The sequence below is a fragment of the Thalassophryne amazonica genome, chromosome 23 (genome assembly GCF_902500255.1).
Source record: "Thalassophryne amazonica chromosome 23, fThaAma1.1, whole genome shotgun sequence".
Taxonomy (NCBI): Eukaryota; Metazoa; Chordata; class Actinopteri; order Batrachoidiformes; family Batrachoididae; genus Thalassophryne; species Thalassophryne amazonica.
This window is the reverse complement of record NC_047125.1, coordinates 31,354,905-31,377,073: the sequence shown is the minus strand read 5'-3', so window position 1 is coordinate 31,377,073 and position 22,169 is coordinate 31,354,905. Positions and strand designations below refer to the sequence as shown.

Below are 22,169 nucleotides of genomic sequence, written 5' to 3'. Positions count from 1 at the left end.
AAGAGCTTTTTATATAGCGTAGGTCCCAAAACAAAACTCCTCGTCAGTAGATATTAAACAAATTGCTATTTCAAAAGGGAAACACTGCTAGCTGCTGAGGTGCAAAACAGCAACCCCCCCAAAAAAAACCTTTCAGTAAAAAAAAAAAAAGATATATTTGATATGTTTATGTGTTGACATGCTGTTATCAAAGAGTCAACAATGTGATTCAAAATAAAATTGACTGTAAAAATTGCTCCTTCCCCACTTCAATTCAGTCAAACTGCTTTGGTGCATTTTTTCCACACCCATGTGGAATCACTGTGGGTGGGACTGGTATCAGGGAGTGATAAATGTTGGTTGGCTTCCAGTTTTGCTGTCCCAGGTAATGGCAGCAATGATTGCCTAACTGAGCCAATTTCTCAAACAGGTTCTGGGACTTTTTTGCCGTGCGGACGGTGTCGTTTTTACTGAGGGCAGTTATCAATCGATCGGTCAGTCAATTCTTCCACACCCTCAGGCACCAAAACACAAGAATATGTAAATGTGATCCGACACCACATCGGTTAAATCAATATCTTGGGGAGGGGGTGCTCCAAAAATTGATCACTAACGAACATTTATTCGTTTTATTTAATAAACATTTTCACAGAAAAATCTGTATAAATAATCTTTACTTCAAGATGGTCAATTATAGAAACATCTCAGTGAGCACGAAACAGGCAAGTTGATGAAATTAGACTCCAGCGAAGATCAGGATGGAAAAACGGTAAATTAAAATGTCCATGGAACTAATGATCTTTTGTTTTTTAGAAGCAGGTCAATGACAGAATACAAACCAAATGATTGACACACATTAATGTGGCAGAACTGATGACAATCTAATTTAAGTACACGACACTGTCAAAGAGACGCATCCAAGCACAAGTGTGTAAATCCTGCTCAATAACACACAACACCACACGAGGCCAAAGGGTCATGGCAGGTGTTTGTTTATATTACTATAATTTAAGAAGGACAAAGACACAAAAAGTGTGTTTGCATGCACACTCCTCCTCCTTCTTCTTCACAGCAACATCCCTCCACCCATCATCTCCATCCTCTGTAGAGACAGAAAAAATTTTTTTTTTGGCATCAATTACCCTCCATACACACAGACTACACACAGCTGGAAAACAAACACACACACACACACACACACACACAAAAATGCATGTTGTAAATTTTTTTTTTTTTTTAATGCTTAAATTGAACATGTAGTTTAAAATTGTAGTCATGCTGCTCTTTTTTTTTTCTAACCACATAAAATATTTAAGATCCAATTGCCATCATGTCATAAGAACAGCTTCTCCTGCCATCTACTGGAGTAGACATGTACTGCAGGTAAAAGCACAGCAGCACAAGCTGTCAGATGAATGGTGACAAATCCGTAAGACTGATTTTTACCTGAGGCGGGTCTATGAACGCCAGCCAGTCAGAGGAGTGCGTGGGGAGCAGTCCCATGGACTGACACTTGTAGACGGCCAGCGCTGAGCCCAGAAGGTTCCCAATCAGGTAGACGAGCCCCTGAAGCCACTGCTGACTAGAGCTCTCCAGCAGTTTGAAGGCTGCAGTCACAATGCGACACGTTTTTGTGAAGCTCGTAAGGTTTTTTTTTTTTTTTTTTTTTGTGTGTGTGTGTAAGTGTGACTGAGGCGATGCGAGTACTCACTGGCCGACATGGACATGAGCGCCTGGATGGGCCTCCAGGCCATCATACACACCATCATGATGGGGAAGATGGAGATTGTGTTGCCCGACATGTACATGATAAACAGGTTCATGGGGATTTGCTTCAGTGGCCCCAGGGCCACGTCCCAACAGCGCTGAGGCAAAGACAAAATTACTCCCACTCAAGTTCACAATTAATTGGACTGTGGACATGTTTGTAATTTTGCTTCTGTGCAACAACAGAGTTAAGATGAAAACAAAGTAGGTCACAGTCACAAAATAAATTGCTTTTCTGCTTGCTCACCTTCTCCACCAGGTTCTTGTCTGTCTCTTGGATGCTGGTGTCGGGGACGGGTTTCTCCGAGTAGCCAATAGGGTAGACGACGTCTCCTTGACCCCCCTGCCGGTCACCACGAGTCCTTGAGCACAGACACAGCACAGATTCATTCTGTGCTGGTTTTATGAGATTTGTCTTTATAATATTTGAGGAAGCTAAACATTGTTGGCTGATAGACTGTCTCTATGTAGATGGTTGCTATGGATACCATAGAGTTTGTAGAATTACAACGACATATAGCCGACATAGATTTTAATCTGTGATGAACAGTTTGGTTCTGGTTACCTCGTATTGCCCATACTGAGCTCCAGAGTCCATTTCATCCTCCGGGCTCCGCCACCTCCTCTCGTCACAAGAGCTCCTCCTCCTTGTCCTCCTGGAGACGCCATGGCGACTGACTGTGGCTGCTGGACCTCGGAGAGAAGTGAGCTGAGCAGATTCTTTACTCCCTGTAGTGGACAAATGTATGTGTGCACATTAAAAAAAAAACAAAAAAAAAACATTAAAAACACTAAGGTTCCCTCAGGAAAATCTAAACATATTCTTTGATTTAAAAGTGAATTGCAACATTTAAGTACACAATAATTCTGCTACACCACAGGTTTTTAGCAGGTGTTGGAAGAAGGTGAATTACTGCATTATTATTGTAACCAGTATGACTCCATAATATTTCATGTTTTGCCATATCAACTTATTTTTATTTGTTTTATACATCCATTCCTGCAGAGCCAAAAGGATATTTTCTGGATTTTACCATACCTAAAAATAAACAAATGAAATAAAATAACCTATATACAACCCCTGGCAAAAATTATGGAATCACCGGCCTCGGAGGATGTTCATTCAGTTGTTTAATTTTGTAGAAAAAAAGCAGATCACAGACATGACACAAAACTAAAGTCATTTCAAATGGCAACTTTCTGGCTTTAAGAAACACTATAAGAAATCAAGAAAAAAAGATTGTGGCAGTCAGTAACAGTTACTTTTTTAGACCAAGCAGAGGAAAAAAATATGGAATCACTCAATTCTGAGGAAAGAATTATGGAATCACCCTGTAAATTTTCATCCCCAAAACTAACACCTGCATCATATCAGATCTGCTCGTTAGTCTGCATCTAAAAAGGAGTGAACACACCTTAGAGAGCTGTTGCACCAAGTGGACTGACATGAATCATGGCTCCAACACGAGAGATGTCAATTGAAACAAAGGAGAGGATTATCAAACTCTTAAAAGAGAGTAAATCATCACGCAATGTTGCAAAAGATGTTGGTTGTTCACAGTCAGCTGTGTCTAAACTCTGGACCAAATACAAAAACATGGGAAGGTTGTTAAAGGCAAACATACTGGTAGACCAAGGAAGACATCAAAGCATCAAGACAGAAAACTTAAAGCAATATGTCTCAAAAATCGAAAAATGTACAACAAAACAAATGAGGAACGAATGGGAGGAAACTGGAGTCAACGTCTGTGACTGAATTGTAAGAAACCGCCTAAAGGAAATGGGATTTACATACAGAAAAGCTAAACGAAAGCCATCATTAACACCTAAACAGAAAAAAACAAGGTTACAATGGGCTAAGGAAAAGCAATTGTGGACTGTGGATGACTGGATGAAAGTCATATTCAGTGAGGACTCTCGAATCTGCATTGGGCAAGGTGATGATGCTGGAACTTTTGTTTGGTGCCGTTCCAATGAGATTTATAAAGATGACTGCCTGAAGAGAACATGTAAATTTCCACAGTCATTGATGATATGGGGCTGCATGTCAGGTAAAGGCACTGGGGAGATGGCTGTCATTACATCATCAATAAATGCACAAGTTTACGTTGATATTTTGGACAATTGAAAGGATGTTTGGGGATGATGAAATCATTTTTCAAGATGATAATGCATCTTGCCATAGAGCAAAAACTGCAAAAACATTCCTTGCAAAAAGACACATAGGGTCAATGTCAATGAGCAGATCTGATTTGAGGCAGGTGTTAATTTGGGGGATGAAAATTTACAGGGTGATTCCATAATTTTTTCCTCAGAATTGAGTGATTCCATATTTTTTTTTTTCCTCTGCTTGGTCTAAAAAAGTAACCCTTACTGACTGCCACAATCTTTTTTTCTTGATTTCTTACAGTGTTTCTTAAAGCCAGAAAGTTGCCATTTGAAATGACTTTAGTTTTGTGTCATGTCTGTGATCTGCTTTTTTTCTACAAAATTAAACAACTGAATGAACATCCTCTGAGGCCGGTGATTCCATAATTTTTGCCAGGGGTTGTAATATTATGCTCATGTGTTGCATATCAAAATGTTCAGGACAACCTCTGCTTTCTGAATGTGAGCCATATATTCTTCTTGAACACTGTGCAAAGACATGATCTATGAATATAAATATAAGTACACCAGGATGTATGAGAGCATTATTAGGGCTGTATAAACCCCCTGTGATTGGACTAGTTGGGCTGTTCCGCCTACCCTCTAGGTTATGGTAAATGGTGTATTCCACTTTGCCTGCCTTGTTGAACCTGTAAATTGATTGATAGGTTTGTTGCTCTGAACGTGTGCCGTGTGTGCGTGAATATTAACATGAGTATCCTGTATATTGTTGTCATTACATGTGCTATGTTTAATACTGCACTGCATAATGTAGTTGTTAAGTTTGCGCGGTGTTAGTTTGGTTATGGTGTTTATTTGGCCGTGGGGCATTTGACCATAATGGCGGCGCCCATACAGTCTTCAACCAGAATAAGGATCCCTCAGTAAAGATGTCTACATTCTTTGTTAGTAGGGTAGTACATTTTTTTGTCCAGAAGAGGGCGGTATTCTACCACTTATGAGTGGCCTGAATTTGAGTGTGTTTTTCATGCTGGCTTGACATGTAGACTTAGATTGTATTATGATTATTCATTCAATTGCAATTGTTTTTCCTTTTGTTGTTTTACAGAAACCACACACACAAACACTTGTTACTTGCATGTCCTAATAAAGTCCTGGAACCCAAAGGCTGTGGATAAGACTTCATTTCAAGTCTCCAGTACCTTCTGACAGAGGATAGGAATATCCAGCTGTAACTAGCCAGTCAATACACACGCACAACGTTCGCAACAAGGGCACTAAGGCATTTGTCCACTCAGGAAATGATCAGTTCACAGAAACTCTCCAACGACTGGTCATGAATTATTATTACAGTACTACAGTGAAACCACAACTTTATTTTTGGTAACAGCTTTCTGTACAAAACTGTGTCAAAGGTCTCCTGGCTGGAACGTCCACAATTCTAAAACCATCTGTGACCTTGAACAGCTGGAACACATTAAAGTCAAGTCTGGCAAATTGCACCACATCATCGACACCGCCTTGAGTCCTGGATGGCAACCACCAAGATGACAACCGGTCTATTTCCTCGTCTCTAAAATAACCATCTGGGAATCCCGTTGGAACATATTAGAACGTGTTAAAGAACTGCACACATTTTCAAATGAACCTACATCACCAGCAATGTCTAAAAATAAACGTTATCTGAAAAACACACTCAATAAATATTATGCCCAATAATAATAAACATTTTTAGGCGACTCAGGCGGAGAGTCTGAAACAAGTCAATTTTGCTTACAATGATGAACTTCCGAATTCACAAGCTTGTGGGATTCTGAGTACTGCAAAATTTAAACCAAACTATGTGAAACTATAAAACAAACGTGACGTAACATTAAAAATGTGTGAAATAACGTTTATCGTACTTTGACGAACGCTACATCTTGCGGAACAAGTGGATTAAAAACGATATAATCTTACCTCACAGAAAACTCTAAAAACTCCAACAAAGCTGTTTATTTGAAAAACAGCCTTTCAGCCCAGAAAGTGTCCACAAGTAGTCGTAGGGATCACAATGATGACGTAACCGCCGCTTCTTCTTCGTGCATTCTTGTAGCTGAGCTAGCTCACTGCTGCCTCCTGTTGGTCTACTTGCCTGTCTGCACCAAATTTTGTAGACTGACGCTTTTTTTTTTTTCACAAAAAACAAAAACAAAACAAAACAAATCTTACAGTGGTTGGAATAGATTCAGTGTGGAAGAAAACACTTCACACGTATGTTGCACTGAAGTAATCAAAGTCTTAGACGTCACTTGTTTTGGTGAATAAGTTAAATATGGTTTTATTTCACATGCCTGTTGAACATAAGGAAAATAAAAACAGAATCAAAAAGCAAACAATGATATAGACACAAACAAACTAAATCACGTTTATTTCCAGTTGATTTGTGTATTTTTAATTCCCCTGTTCTATTGCTTCTCGGTCTACAGCAGCCTTAAAATAAAAACCCTACACATGATAAGGTGTCTATCATCACAGTTTTGACACTATTCTGTGTGAACTATCTTCAGGATGTGAGCAGCAGCACTAAGGCACGTTACGCCGTAAACTCAAGTATAAAGTACAGTAGTGACACCTGACAGCTAAAGTTCACAACTCAGAGCAGAACCCTGTCAGCTTGTAGTTATGTAAATCATCTCCAAACACTTCCTGCTGAAGATTTGGGTCCAATAATATGACATATTTGACAAAGAATCCAGAGATAAAACATCAAATGATACTTTAGCTCAACCCTGGATGTCTGCAGGCTTTTTTTTTGTGACCATTACTTCTTAAAGAAGTCTTCAACATCAGGCTCTGAAACGTCAGCTGATTAGGCACAGTGGAGAATGTGTAGATCATTTCGTCCTGGAGACGATGCCTCCTAACTTTGGCGCTGATTGTCTGGAAACAGTGACACGTCCTCGGATTGGACTCAGTATCTCATTTGATCATTTTCTTTAACTTATTTTAGTAATTCTACAGTTTGCTTTATGACATCACATAGATCACACACAGATCAAAGTCAGTATTGTGACTGCTGACGTACTGGCTCTAATTTCTTTTTCGTTTTTTTTGGGGGGGGGGGGGCAAAAGCGCCACCTGTCACATGACAGCTCCAGCAGACTGTGGTCCTGATAACATGTTGGATGGGTGACTGCTTGGACTCAGGGCCGTGCGCAGGTTCTGGGTCCATGAAGTCTGCTATTTGTAGAGGCTGAGCTCAGGACTGTGGTACAGACACATGTAAGAGTCACAAAGCAGACGGCGGGTGATCTCCTTTAAGGAGGCGGGGTCCACTCGGCCAAGTTCCTCCTCTGACAGGCTGAGGTAGCGTCCCACCTCAGGACACGCCTTCACCTGTGGAATGTTGAAGCCGTTCTCGCCACCTGGATGAAGGCACAGACAAATTCCAGCTCATTACAGTCTGTGTTCATGACAATTGACCTGAAAAAGGCTGATGGTGCAAATCCAATTAATTAGAAACATTTTACAACGTAAAAACCCGCCGGAGCCCTGAGAGATGTTAATGTGCACTCTGTGGGTTGGTAAGGTTAGACGTTACTTATGCATTGCGCCACTATGTAAATAAATTAAATCATTTCCTACCACTTCTTAATCTTTATTTTACCTTGTCTTTTATTTGTTTTATTGCCTGTTGTAAATTTATTGTTATTCTTCATTCACTGACTTACGATTGGGGGTAAATTGGTGCCCATTTTTTAAATTATGTACAGCACTTTGGTCGACTGCTGTCATTTTAAACGTGCTTTAGAAATAAAAGTTGAGTTGAGTCTGTGGGACGTCCCAACAGGATGAGTGTCTACAAAGTGAATTTTGATGTCACGTCCCTTCCCTCACCTTCCCGGTCGGCCATGCTGTCAAAAAACAGCCAGTCGGACGGGCTGCTCCCATGTTTGACGAAGCTCACATAGTGACTTGTCTCGATGCATGTCACAGCGAAGAGGGACATCCGCTGGCGGGTACAGTGCAAAGGACCAGACCACGTTCCCTCAGGAACAGCCATCTTTACCGGACTATGTGAAGCTCGATTCCTGTGAGAGTGAACCTGAAGGCGAGGACAAACACAAGACACAGAGAAGAAAAACAACTGTTTCTCAATCGTCATGTTACATGAAGGAACTTTTAAAGTTTAATCCTGTAGATAGAGTTTTGAGGCAGATTCTGAATCTTTGAAGTTTTTTTTAATATATATATATATAAAATATCTTTATGACATCACAAGGGTTGATACATGTTGCCCATTCGTCTGTCATTTTGTATAAATAAACCACAATATTACCCCGGTGGATATGTTTGTTCTCCAAATGCATCTTTTAGTGGTGTTGGATAATTATTATCAACAACAGACAAATTTTGACTTTACTTTTTTTCAGCTTTTCATCTACTTTAAAGATAGCAATATTTTAATCTGCTGCCCACTTTTAAAGTGCTTTCAAATCTTTTCAAACTGAAAAAATTACTTAGCTGCTGATTTACTGACTAAATTAATCTACAAGCTGATTTCAAATAGTTTTAAAATTCTTTTAATACTCGTTTAAAATAGTTGTATGAACATAAACAATTTGAAAAAGTCTTGGGGGTGCCTGAGAAAAACAAAAGACTTTGCTTTTAATTTTTACATTCAGATTAATAATAATAATAATAAAAAAAAGCAGCAACTTTTCCCATGTAATATCCCAGAGACGTGTCTGCCACCTGCTGGATCATTAGTGAATGCAGGATTGATGATTAATTAGGAGCAGGTGCAGTTATCAGCAAGAATGACAGTGTTCCTGCGTGGAAATGTACTAAATCAGAGAAGTACACTTACATTTTCCAATTGTTTAAGAGTAGTTCCCATCAAAAAACGGAAACAACATGACCACAAATCCACACAACCCAACGTAATTAATTAATTAATGTATGTTACAATCAACCTGAGGATCCAAGCATTAAAAGGTTACCTGAGTACTGCAGGTCTGACAGTACTGCTTAAGACGACCAGGCGTGATGTCCATATCTTCATAACACTGGAGACACTCCCACTCGGCTACGCCCTGACAGATACTGCACTGCCTCAGAGCTACAAGGACACAGAGGAGATAAAAAAAATAAATAAATAAATAAATAAATCCTGCCATCAACAAACATGATGGAAAACCAAAACAAACAAACTGCCGCAGAGACCAGAAGTAAAACAAAAAACAAACAAAAAAAAACTGGTGAGTGTGGAACTCTTACTGTCATCCAGCAGGTCTGTGATGTCCAGACTGAGCGTGGGCACAATGGCATCAAACATTTTGAAGTCCTTCCCAAAGCGGGGCATAAGCAGCAAGAGGCAGGAGGGAGCCTGCCGGACCGACCAGTAAAATTTTACTAACTTTTCTGAATGGTGTCAAAATGAAATGATGCAATACAACAATCAGGCAGCGTGCACAGTGAGGCGGAAAATCAGATCACAAAATCAAACTGACTTTCAAGGCACCCATTCTACCCATCAACACCAGGGGGCAGTGCAGGCATAACCTCAGATTGACTAGCCTGTTGTTCAGGATGTTTATATTCTGCAGTTTCAAAAATCATCTGACCATCAATTTAAAAAAAATTCTCAGGAACATTTTTACCTCCACAAACTTCAGCCCAGCATGTAGGAAGGACGACTCCAGCAAGCCCTGGACACTGGCGACTCTCATCTGCCCGGATAACGGCGAGGACAGCGGGATGGGGGATTCAAGTGGGGAGGGGGGTGAGGAGGGAGATGGAGGGAGAGAAGGTGGGAACAGCTGGTAGAGGTGACACTTCTGAGGCTGCTGAGTCATCGACCTGGAAGAGAAGTATGAAATAACGGGTAACCGACCACTGATACAAATCAGCTCATATCATAACTAAATATCCAATCAGTGCAGAAACAAAAGTGGGTGTGACTACCTGATCTGGAGGAGCGGCTCAACTCGGAGAAGCTGGAAAAGCTTGTTGAGGAACTCTTCTGGGTCTGACAAAACCAAACAGTAGCAGTGTGACGGCATTCCTCAGTGTCATCACCCCCACCCCCCACAAAAACGTGCTCAACATCAGTCAGCACCCCCCCCCCCCCCCAAAAAAAAAAAAAAAAAAAAAAAAAAAAACAAACATAAAAACCCCACACTACATCTCATACCTTTCTCCTGGTTGGTGAAGCCTGCGTCAGTGTTCTCGGCTTCCAGCAGCCGCCTCAAACCCATCGTCTTACTCGCACAAACGTAACCAAACCTTGAAGAGAAAAACAAACCATTACATGCAGTGAACAAAGTAAAAAAAAAAAAAAAAAAAAAAAAACATTTAAAAACATCCACAAAAATTGTGCTTAAAACAGCATTTCTGGAGTAAAATTTTTAAAATTTACTTTGAATACATTTTGCAAGGATCCATGTATTAGCACTAATTTTTGCAAAGACTAACTATTTTCTGGAGAAGTCTGCAGAGATGTTTTGCTTTGCACAGAGGTGCAACATTAATAATTGTCTTTTCACACAAATACATCTGAAGGATTAATTCCATGCTGTCAAAAATACTTCAGATGTCACAGAATTTAAATGTATAAATCCTGCTTCATGACATGATTTCTATAACGTGCAAGAAGCTTTAAGACTGCATCACACAAACATTACCTTCAAAAAATTGTTAGGTTATTATTTGGGTTTCGATCAGGAAAGATATCCACGCCCAAACATTCCACAAGGCAGTCACGCTAACTCGCTTGACCCTCTTCCGTCATGCATTTATTCTCTGACATTAGCGAACCACATGGATTAAATTTTTCAATTCACCAGTCTCAACTTTGGCTTTCTTTAAAAACAATCCAAAACTAGAAATTAAAACGCCCAAGGTCACATTCTTCATCTTCTAGGACATTATCCATCTGGTCAACAAACTTCATCAACAACCTCCCACAACTTCTTGAGCTACATGTTGCTATGTGCTACATGCTCTTCTGGATCTCAGTTCCAGAATATATTCCGGATCACCGCCAACATGGAGTCATTTGTATACTGCAGTATTATCTGTCTGTCACAAAATTTCACTGAAATACACTTATTAATTTTTGAGTTATCGTGCAAACAGTTAGACGAGCTAACGAGTTAGTTCATTTGGTTAGCAAGCTGATACCCCGGAGTTAGTTGTAGCGTGCCTCAAAATTTTGTGTGCCAAACTCAAGTTATACAATCTCTGAGTCAATAAATGAATAAATAAATAAAAGTTCATGCTTACTGACCCTGTGGCTTTTATCAATATGCAAATTAGGTCACTTACTTGCCGGGACTACCCATGTCGCACATTATCCTATAACACTAATGGCAACGGTTTACATGAAACTCTGAACTCTAGTCTAGAAACAGATGTGCAGTTATACTATGATGTTTTGAAACTACCATCTTGAAGCACTAAAGATGATCTAATTTTCATAACAGGTTAAGTCCACGTGACAGCAAAGTCATCACAGTAAGAGAAGCTGAGTGAAACCTGCGCAGTGGGTTGACGATCTCGCAGCGGAGCAGGTCCTGAGCGTGACTGGCCTGATGGTCATTCTGAGGGTCCGAGGGCCAGAACAAAACCCAGTCTGCTGAGCTGCAGCAGGAGAACAGACTGAAAGAGATAAAAAGAACTGCATTTGTCACACCATGAAAACCAAAAACTCCACAAACATCATTCCATATTTTGGTTAAAACTAAAAAAATTTTTTCTACCTAGTCAAAATAAGCCACTTTAGTCATAATGTACAATTTGTTTTCCTCTACAGATACACCGGTTGAATGTGCCTTTAAACCAGATGTTAGATTTGAAGCGTGACGCATCCAGAAAGTATTCACAGCGCTTCACGTTTTCCACATTTTCTTATGTTACAGCCTTATTCCAACATGAAAACCTGAATACTTATGGACATGTGACTTCTTTGTTTTTTGTTTTTAATAAATTTGCTAAAATTAAAAAAAATAAAAATATTCCCATTTTGTCATTATGGGGTGTTGTGAGCAGATTTTTTTTTGGGGGGGGGGGGTATTCCATTTTGAAATAAGATTGTAACATCACAAAATGTGGAAAAGTGAAGTGCTGATTTAACCTGAAGTAAAACAGGCTAAATTGGAGAGAGACTGTTTTTAAACAGCCTACAATCAACCTGTGGACATTTGCAGAATTTCTTAAAAAAAATAAGCAACTTGAAGACATTTTCTATGTTTCCAAGAAATCAGGCATTGCTTAACCTTTTAGACGCTCAAGAACTAATCAATTAGGACTGTTTCCCATTGCTAATTTTTGGTCCCAATTCCAAGATATATTAAAATACCAGGCAAAAATTCCCATCTCTTACTATTATAGAGGGTCAGGCATCATAAATCATCAGCAGGAAGCCGTCAGTAGTCTTACAATTGTAAGCTTGTGGAAAAACAAATAATTGCTGGCTGCATTTTTCACAACCTTAGAACACTTTGAAATCAGATCTACAGATTTAGCATCCACACATCAAACCCGTTTCCTCAGTTTATTTTCTTCTGATCGTAATTTAACATTTTGTTCTGACAGTTCTGTGTCAGGCACAAACACAGCTGCTGGGTTACCTGAACAGTGTAGCGTCCAGGTAGCAGGAGTTGAGGTGACCTTGGATGCCTCTCTTATAGCCGTGGTAGAGCTCTATGGCCTCGGTGCCCTCCAGAGGAGGCGTTGGCTCGTCCACTCGCTCACTGCCCCAATCTGCAAACGCTGACGGTCACAGGAACACACGCTTTGTGTTTTCTGGATAAACACGTTGTGCACATGACCTCACAGATGCTGCGTCCACATTTCCCCAACACCCACCTATTGAGTTGCAGCGTTCTACTTGATTGACAGGCGTCTCCGGCGCAGGGAACCTGGAGTCCCGCCTGCACTTGCGAAGCTTGACAAACAGCCCCTTGTTGGCGGAGCAGCGGAAGTGCCGCTCGCCGAGGTAACTGCCATCTGTTCCAGCAGACACCTCCTGGTCCTGACACGCACAGCAGCTTCGTGTCAATAATTAATCAATCATTCTGTGCATTTTGATTTGTCTTTGTGCATTAAAAAAAAAACTACCAGTTCAATTCCTGCCACAGGCTCTGAAACCCCGTCCAGCTGTCCGATCCAGCGAATCACCCCGTAAAGGGGCGGGTCATTCACTTCCACCATGGATCCCACCTCCAGCTCACTCTCCAGTATCACCTCCTCATTCTGCTCCACAGCCTCACTGATGCCTGGCGACCTCTCGGGCGAAGGGCGGTCGTGTGTGCCGTTGGCGTGCTGCAAATAGTCTGTGGCAGGCGGCAGTGAGGGGCTCAGGGGTTTGGGAGGCGGGAGAGGAGGAGGTTTGTGGTTGGGCTTTGGCGGAGGCAGCGGGGGGGCTTTAAGCGCATGCTTGGCAGTGAGCAGCTGAGGCGGGAGCAGAGCAACTTTGAGTCTGGGGGCGGGTGGTGAAGAAGGGCTTGATTTAGTGACAGGATGAAGTGTGGGCTTCAGGATGGATTTGAAAACGCGGTGATGAGATTTCGGTTCTAAAGGCGCAGAAATGGAAAAATGAACAAAGAATTCTCTGCCGTGCTAAAACAATGAACTGCCTGAGAGGAGCAGGAACACATCACTCAGACTTCAAGCTGTTCTTTGACTTATGACAAGTTTACAGCACTTATTAATCAGCAGCGTGTCAACGCTTTTAGAAAACAACCATTATCAATGTGGATTATTTTTAATCAACTCAGCTGTCGACTTTGAAGTGAAACAAAAAAGCAGCAGCTGATTCAGAGATGCTGATGGATAAACACGTCAAGAGGAGACATGATGCACCTCCGCTAAAAATACATAAATAAATAAATATTGGCATTCTGCAAAACTGCCATTTTTGAATCAGCCTCAGACTTTAATCAACTACAGAATTCTCTGATACAAAGACAATCTCTCAAAAGAAAAAAACAAAACAAATCTACTCTTTTTTTTTCATGACTGCAATTTTAAGATTTTCTGGGTTTGGATTCTTGGTAAAATAAAGCTGGTAATGTTTAGCTGTTTTTGGCAATTTACTAAAATTGTTACACAAATTTTACACAACAAATGCTGAATTGATAATTATTTACAAAAAACAATAACAACAATCTATATTAATGAAGAATTAAAATCTCCACTTCTAGCCATATATCTTCAGTTAACAACTTCTTTTTCCAAATTCTCAAATTAGATTCTTAGAATTTTCCAGATAAATCTAAGAGGACTAGAGGCTGTTGTTAGTTCAAGGATAATAAGCGATATTTTAAAATGTTATCATGGAGCACAATGCTGTATTTCTGGTCAAAATGTTAACTTTTAGGGAAGTATTTTCCCAAATCTTTGGAGAAGTTCTTTTTTAAAACAGCTGCTAAATATAAAAACAACATAAACTTAGTGTTGGGGACAAAGACGATGAAAAAATGAGAACTTGACTCTCATCTCTGACCATAACAGGGTTTAAGTGTCAACCAACGGCAAGAACACGGTTCGGACTCGTTGGACCCACCTGGAGACACGGTGCTGGCCGGCAGCAGTTGTCCGTACTGAGCAGAAGGAATGGTGCACAACTTTTCTCCCCTATAGACACCGTCCCAATTCCCAAGAGGAGCGTCCTGTCACACAGAACACAAAGTCAAATTTGCAAAAACAGCATAAACTGAGCAACATTAACCTCGTGCACGATGATGTTACAAATCAACATTTATAGCACAGCCTTAATTTTATTGTTATTTTGCACAAATTATTTATAGTTTAGAAAAATACTTGATCTGACTATTGTGCACTGCTGTGAGAGTTTTACTATGTAACAAAGAATTCAGGAAGAGGCAGACTTCCTAAAACAGACCTCATGTTGAACCTGAGAACTGTGCACGGCACCATAATAACTTGTTGAGGAAGTTTTCAGGAGAACTATTCAGTCCTCTTTCAGTTATCTAAACTGATTTCCTTGAAGCGATAAACTGTTTTATTAGTTTGTAGTTAATACAGTTTTTTTTTTTCCTCAGAATCGCCTTTATTGTCATTGTAATTTGCAATGCAACAACATTTGTGGAGCACTGACCAGCAGAACGCCGACGTACACCCCTGACGAGGCTCGGCCCGGCAGCAGACCGCAGAACCGAACTTCCCCGCCTTGAACAGAATCCTCCAGAGGGAAACACACCCGCTGGCCAACATGGAAGGGAGGGAGCGAAGCAGGACCGCGAACCTCGTTCTCGGCTGGGACGGAGTCTGTGGTTCGAGGCAGAACGGCGACACCTTGCGTGTGAGCGTGGCCGATGTGTAGATGGTGACGAACACTAGTGTGAGGACGCTGATGATGCAAGTGGTTGTCGCTGCTTTGGTGGTGCCCATTGCTGGGGTGAACGCTACTGCGAGGATTGTCTCGTTCCCGATCGCGGGATCGCTCCTGCCCTTCGGTGATATTGCTGCGGGACCAGCGACGGACCCTGATATGAGTTATAGGGAGAAAGAGGGCGGAGGCTTCGGGGCAGATGAAGAACTGGTGGCCCTTATAGGAACCGTTAGTCAGGCCTTTACCAACGGCTGAACCCTGGACGAGAAAGGGGGAGGCACACACACAAAACATATGTAATTTAACTGTCTGACCAATCACAGGTCTCTTTCAAGTATCGGTCTCAGCTCCCCAGGATTACAGCTATTTGAATGTTTCATAGCTGTTCAGTCTGAATATTGTTGGTTTGAAACCACTGATCAAAGAGGACTTACTGACCAGGACTCCAAACAATGCAGGAAATTAAATCTGTTACACACTTTGAGGGAATCCAGATTGTGAAAAAGTTTTATTCAGAGCTTCAGTGGGGTATTACCATTAGTTGTGCTCCAAAGAACACAGCGCTGCTCCCTTTACTCAGCGGCCCGACGTATCGCAGCTCTGCCTCTGCCAGCTCGTCCTGTTGACCCATTTGGACCCACAATGGAGTTCCTACAGGCAAAGAAGCCAACTGCTGCAGCTTCCCAACATTAACTTAAAAAAGAAAAAAAAAAAAATTACTGAAGGTTTGTCATTCAATGGAAACCTCCAAAAGGAAGTAAAGCTGACTGATGCTTCGCCAATACCTCAAACACAAGAAAAAAACAAAAACAAAAAAAAAAAAAAAACACTTTTAAAGTTATTCTGGCATTACTGAGAAGTTTCAGACGGGCCTCTGGATCAGGTACAGGCTCCAAAAAGCCAGGGAGGTCAGCTGGAATTTCAAGCAGGAACCTCTTCTCTATTTTGACCACATTACCGGTGTCCAACACCTGGAAATAAAGAAAAATGTAAGGAACAGAGAAAATGAGAGGTAAAAATAAAAGGAGATAAATCACACATAAAAGCAACTGACACACGGTAAAGTGCTCCAAAAAACATTATAACTGGTCTATTTTTGGATGCATATGCCCACCTTATATAGATACTTTTTCTGGGCACTCACTCACTTACTGACGGTTACCACTGTTGTTGTTCTTGTTAATTCTTGGTAAATTTACTGTTCTCACAACAATGTAATTTTGTCCTTTAACAAAAAGTATAAACTATTACCAACCCTCCTCCTCACCAAAATTGTTTCAAAACATTCTGCAGCAAGTCTATTCAAAATTAACTCTTTAGAGCATTTCAAAATTATAATGTCAACAACAGCTTTAAAAACAGCAACTGACCTTTTGTGGGAGTTCTACACACAATACAATTTCTGATGAATCATGGTTTTAAAGTTTCTAAATTCCCCAGGGGTGCAACTTAGGTCACATGACTGCATGAAAGCATGCCAGTTTTCTGCACTGACGTAACATTAACGTTGGCATCAAAAGCAAATTGAATCAGAATTTTTTTTTTTTTTTTTCCCCAGTCAGGTTAGATTTGGGTGTGTGTTTCCTTTTCTAGTAGTACGGTTCATTCTTGCATTCAAGTGATCTGTATCTAATCAAATCACAAGAAAAGGCACAAATCAGGTCTGAATCTGCGCTGGGGCGAAGCAAGTGGTCCAAATCAGGCCACGTTCACATTAACACCAAAAGTGTTAAGATTCAGGACACTTCAGCTCTTAATGTGAATGTAACTCCTTCACATCTTGATAAAACCCACCAAGAGAAAAAAAAGTGCTGTTTTTAATAATATGAGCAAAGCGTCGTACAGCGGCGTGAAGCTCACTCATGGTACAGGGCGTCCTAAACAGGAAGTGCCAATTTTCAAATCCACAGTAAAACAGGAAATGTTCAAATGTCAAACATTTCCTGGATTGACAGACGAGATCCCAAGGAATCTCATGGGAACACAGCGGCAAGCTCACATTCAAACAGGAAGTGCTAATTTATCAGTCACAGTGAAAAAGGAAATGTTCAAATGTCAAACACTTCCTGGCATGGGTGGAGCTAGAGCAGAGGCCGGGGTTTTACTGGACTCTCCTGAAATCTGACTGGACACAGATGATTGACATGTCATGACACCACACGTCTGGTTGAAAGACCTGCATTTTCAAAGTAGTGAGTCACACTGACTGCTAGGTTCCTCCTGTCCAGTAGTTGGTGCTGTGTACCACAAAAGTTCTAATCCACCTTAGTAGAAGAAGATAAATGTTTGCTCCAGATTTGAACTGAACACGTCGTTTGAACTATGGACTTCTATTGACACCAAACTTATATTGGTGAGTAAACGACCGTATTTTATGTCAGAAATGAGGTCCAGGTTGTTAAAATCAGCATTTCTCCTTTAATATGGGTGGCTTATTGTTGTTGGCTTATTAGTGCAGCAGATAACTAAAACAATCCTTCAAATGGTGATACAAGTATCAAATTCAGCAAAATACAACTGGAGCTAAATTAATGGAGCAACTTTAACTTTTGACCCCTGTACAAACTGAAACTGACCTTTGTCACCAATGCTACTTTTACCTCATAACTCCATAACATTCAGTCACAGACTGTCCAAGCTATACCTTTTTTAGAATCTTTATGATCAGGCAAATAATGTGTTGTAGTTTTCTATATGATTGGAGCATCTTTTAATTTAGACCAGGGGTAGGCAACTTGTTGCAGAAATGGCCAAGAGGGTGCAGGTTTTCTTTGCAGCCACTGACTCCACCAGGTGATTTCACTGATTAATATCACTTTGAGCAGATGGAATCAGTTAATCAGTGAAATCACCTGGTGGGGTCAGTGGCTGCAAAGAAAACCTGCACCGTCTTGGCCATTTCTGGAACAAGTTGCCCACCTCTGATTTACACCCCTGTGTAATTCTTCAGTTGACCCCTACCTGGCTGCCTATTGAAAATTCAAGTGACCAATCAGTTTTTTTAAAGAGTTCATGTCTATGGATTATGTGTGCCAAATGTGATGCAGGATTCCACTCTAAATATTCTCTTATCTGCTGCACTATATATGAGATGTAAGATGCTGCTCCTCAGTGTTTCTCAATTGCCCTCAAAAGTATTGGAACACTTGGTATTTCACACACTTTAATTTGTTTATTCCATTTCAAATAGTGTTTTTTTTCTAAAATTATCTTTCTTAACTCAAACTGAAAGCAAATCTCTACAACTTGATAAAATTAATTAAAAATATAAAATCCAGCTTCCTGATGAAGTGGTGTAGAGGAAGATTTTCTTAAAAAGAAGACCTGAAAGTTCAGCTACAATTTGACAGAAAGTAACTATTTGACTGAAAGTAACATTTGAGATGAAAGCCTGGATTTGATGTTTTGGTGAAAGAAATTTTTGTATTTCTTCATAATTGATGTAAATAAAGTCCAAGACATATTCAGTGACTTGGAAATGTCCATGTTTCCATCCCCTGACTTGTCTAAATAAAACTGGCAATAAAACTGATTATTATTTACAGGTTTTATCAAGTTTTAGAGATCTGTTTTCAGTTTGAGTAAGATAATTTTAGAAATTGTAATTATTTATTTATTTATTTGTATTTCTTGTATTTAAAATGACATAAACAAATTAAAATGTGTGAAATTCCAAGTGTTCCAATACTTGTGGAGGGCACAGTTTCCTAAACTTATGAGTGCAAAATGTGTGGTATTACTGTTTGGTTTAAGAATGTTTCTTTTTCATTGTCGCTGCACTTTGTGTCAAATCATAGTCATATCGTATATCATATTGATATGAAAATTCAGTAAGGTATATCTTCTATTATACATTCCAAATCTAAGGTGGAACTCTACTAGTGTTTACTAAGGTACACCTAAATATCTTTTAAAAAAAAAGAGAGTAGAGCCACTTAGGTGCCTGGTCTTGAGAACCAGGGACGGTAGATTGAAAAGCTTTTTTATCCCATGGAAACTCTCCCTACCCAACTAAACAGCTCAAGAATATGGACAGCATGTATATGCGGCATTTTCATGGCAATTTATGTGACAATATTGAGATACAATATTTTGGCCATATTGTGCAGCCCTACTGTCAACTAGCTGAAAACTTCAAATATTAATTTACATCTACATTAAAAAAAATGCTTAAAGTGGCAGGGGGTTAAGAGGGCTGTAATGAGAGGGGTCAGCTGAAAAGCAAAAAAAGAAAAATGCTTAAAAAAGTGAAGAGTATGGGGGGGCAGAGCCCCTCCAGATACTGAAAGGCAGAATAAGGAGGCAGGGGGTCTTTTTAAGGTTTTAGTCATGCTCATGCTCCCAAGAACCATTTTACTGAAAAGTCTGAAGGGCCTAAAGGACATGGTTAGATGGCGAGGAGGTTTTCCAAGTATGTGAGAGGCAAATGTTTTTGCCATGCTAATGCTCCCCTGAAGCATTTACTCGAAATAAACTCTGAAAAACTTAAATGACATGGTGAGATGCTGACGAGCAGCTCGTTCATGTCCGTGACATATGCATATTAATAAAAAAAAAAAAAAAAAAAACGAATTTTACCGCTTTACTGGTATTTTGCTCGGCATTATGCTCGCCTGGAAATTCTCCTTAATTTCTGGGAAAGCTGATATAAAACTGATCGACTGATTACAGTTATTCCAGTTTGTTAATACCTTGACCCACAGCTGGTCTCCTCTGCCCCTGTCCTGCTCCTGGCAGATGCTCCCCCGCTGCAGTCGAATGATTCCTTCCAGTTGGTCTTGGATCTTTATGTCGGTCGATACCAAAAACATTTTTGGGGGGTGACGCTTCCTGCTTTGCTCGTGGGCTCCTGACATTTTATCTATGCATCTGTGAAGCTGCTCACAGAGGAATCGAACTATCACATTCCTGACAAACACATAATGATCATTATTTGAAAAATAACATTAAATAATAGAAGCGCCCCGCTTAGAAAGTAACCACAACAAAGTTTGCATATTAAACGGTCTTCATTCACGTTCTAAGTAAAACTTAAGTGTGAAAACGCTTAACGACGTCACGTATTACCTTTTTGTTGAATTCGCAGTGTAAAAACCTCTGACTGAATTTCTGTTTTTGTTCGTTAACTTTATCAAACTTTGATGTCGGACACTTAAAAGTAGCTCGACTTCAATAACAAACGACACCATTAATGAGGAAGCGATGTGACTGACACCCACACGAACCAATAGAAAGTCAGCACAGACGTGCAGGAAAATCACTTCAGCCAACCAGGTAATTGGAAACGTTCCACTGTTGCCTAGTGCTGACAGTTTCTGCATTTTACCAGCTGGAATCCAAAAGGGTTCACTGTCAATATATATATATATATATATATATATAAACGCAACACTTTTGGTTTTGCTCCCATTTTGTATGAGATGAACTCAAAGATCTAAAACTTTTTCCACATACATAATATCACCATTTCCCTCAAATATTGTTCATAAACCAGTCTAAATCTGTGATAGTGAGCACTTCTCCTTTGCTGAGATAATCCATCCCACCTCACAGGTGTGCCATATCAAGATGCTGATTAGACACCATGATTAGTGCACAGGTGTGCCTTAGACTGCCCACAATAAAAGGCCACTCTGAAAGGTGCAGTTTTGTTTTATTGGGGGGGGGGGGGGGGGGATACCAGTCAGTATCTGGTGTGACCACCATTTGCCTCATGCAGTGCAACACATCTCCTTTGCATAGAGTTGATCAGGTTGTCAATTGTGGTCTGTGGAATGTTGGTCCACTCCTCTTCAATGGCTGTGCGAAGTTGCTGGATATTGGCAGGAACTGGTACATGCTGTCGTATACGCCGGTCCAGAGCATCCCAAACATGCTCAATGGGTGACATGTCCGGTGAGTATGCCGGCCATGCAAGAACTGGGACATTTTCCGCTTCCAAGAATTGTGTACAGATCCTTGCAACATGGGGCCGTGCATTATCCTGCTGCAACATGAGGTGATGTTCTTGGATGTATGGCACAACAATGGGCCTCAGGATCTCGTCACGGTATCTCTGTGCATTCAAAATGCCATCAATAAAATGCACCTGTGTTCTTCGTCCATAACAGACGCCTGCCCATACCATAACCCCACCGCCACCATGGGCCACTCGATCCACAACATGACATCAGAAAACCGCTCACCCACACGACGCCACACACGCTGTCTGCCATCTGCCCTGGACAGTGTGAACCAGGATTCATCCGCGAAGAGAACACCTCTCCAACGTGCCAAACGCCAGCAAATGTGAGCATTTGCCCACTCAAGTCGGTTACGACGACGAACTGGAGTCAGGTCGAGACCCCGATGAGGACGACGAGCATGCAGATGAGCTTCCCTGAGACGGTTTCTGACAGTTTGTGCAGAAATTCTTTGGTTATGCAAACCGATTGTTTCAGCTGCTGTCCGAGTGGCTGGTCTCAGAGGATCTTGGAGGTGAACATGCTGGATGTGGAGGTCCTGGGCTGGTGTGGTTACACGTTGTCTGCGGTTGTGAGACTGGTTGGATGTACTGCCAAATTCTCTGAAACGCCTTTGGAGACGGCTTATGGTAGAGAAATGAACATTCAATACACGAGCAACAGCTCTGGTTGACATTCCTGCTGTCAGCATGCCAATTGCACGCTCCCTCAAACCTTGCGACATCTGTGGCATTGTGCTGTGTGATAAAACTGCACCTTTCAGAGTGGCCTTTTATTGTGGGCAGTCTAAGGCACACCTGTGCACTAATCATGGTGTCTAATCAGCATCTTGATATGGCACACCTGTGAGGTGGGATGGATTATCTCAGCAAAGGAGAAGTGCTCACTATCACAGATTTAGACTGGTTTGTGAACAATATTTGAGGGAAATGGTGATATTGTGTATGTGGAAAAAGTTTTAGATCTTTGAGTTCATCTCATACAAAATGGGAGCAAAACCAAAAGTGTTG

At 40.8% G+C, this 22,169-nt stretch overlaps 2 protein-coding genes across 5 annotated transcripts; both read right to left on the bottom strand.

The window, feature by feature from the left end:
• Positions 1 to 595: 595 nt before the first annotated feature.
• Positions 596 to 5,957, bottom strand: emc4 (ER membrane protein complex subunit 4). 3 transcript variants are annotated; one of them, XR_004559057.1, is made up of 7 exons: positions 5,826 to 5,957; positions 2,312 to 2,477; positions 1,994 to 2,108; positions 1,691 to 1,844; positions 1,426 to 1,586; positions 962 to 1,081; positions 596 to 906 (listed from the first exon to the last, which is right to left on the bottom strand). XR_004559057.1 is itself a non-coding variant. In XM_034164886.1 (6 exons), exons 2-6 carry the CDS (start codon positions 2,413 to 2,415, stop codon positions 1,046 to 1,048), a joined length of 570 nt encoding a protein of 189 aa, XP_034020777.1. In that variant the 5' UTR covers positions 2,416 to 2,477; positions 5,826 to 5,957; the 3' UTR covers positions 596 to 1,045. The 3 variants fall into 3 exon arrangements, 2 of the variants coding, with proteins under 2 accessions (XP_034020777.1, XP_034020778.1); XM_034164886.1 differs by having other exon boundaries at positions 596 to 1,081; XM_034164887.1 differs by having other exon boundaries at positions 596 to 1,081; positions 2,312 to 2,475; positions 5,815 to 5,953.
• Positions 5,958 to 6,598: 641 nt separating this feature from the next.
• Positions 6,599 to 20,405, bottom strand: si:cabz01101003.1 (ubiquitin carboxyl-terminal hydrolase CYLD). 2 transcript variants are annotated; one of them, XM_034164627.1, is made up of 17 exons: positions 20,264 to 20,405; positions 19,888 to 20,104; positions 16,050 to 16,167; positions 15,732 to 15,889; positions 14,963 to 15,454; positions 14,408 to 14,513; positions 12,961 to 13,415; positions 12,709 to 12,874; positions 12,471 to 12,612; positions 11,377 to 11,499; positions 10,034 to 10,125; positions 9,805 to 9,868; positions 9,501 to 9,699; positions 9,118 to 9,226; positions 8,841 to 8,959; positions 7,735 to 7,942; positions 6,599 to 7,262 (listed from the first exon to the last, which is right to left on the bottom strand). In XM_034164627.1, the coding sequence occupies exons 1-17, from the start codon at positions 20,383 to 20,385 to the stop codon at positions 7,078 to 7,080; spliced, it is 3,075 nt and encodes a 1,024-aa protein (XP_034020518.1). In that variant the 5' UTR covers positions 20,386 to 20,405; the 3' UTR covers positions 6,599 to 7,077. The 2 variants fall into 2 exon arrangements, with proteins under 2 accessions (XP_034020518.1, XP_034020519.1); XM_034164628.1 differs by having other exon boundaries at positions 19,888 to 20,076; positions 20,265 to 20,379.
• Between the last annotated feature and the right edge of the window lie 1,764 nt (positions 20,406 to 22,169).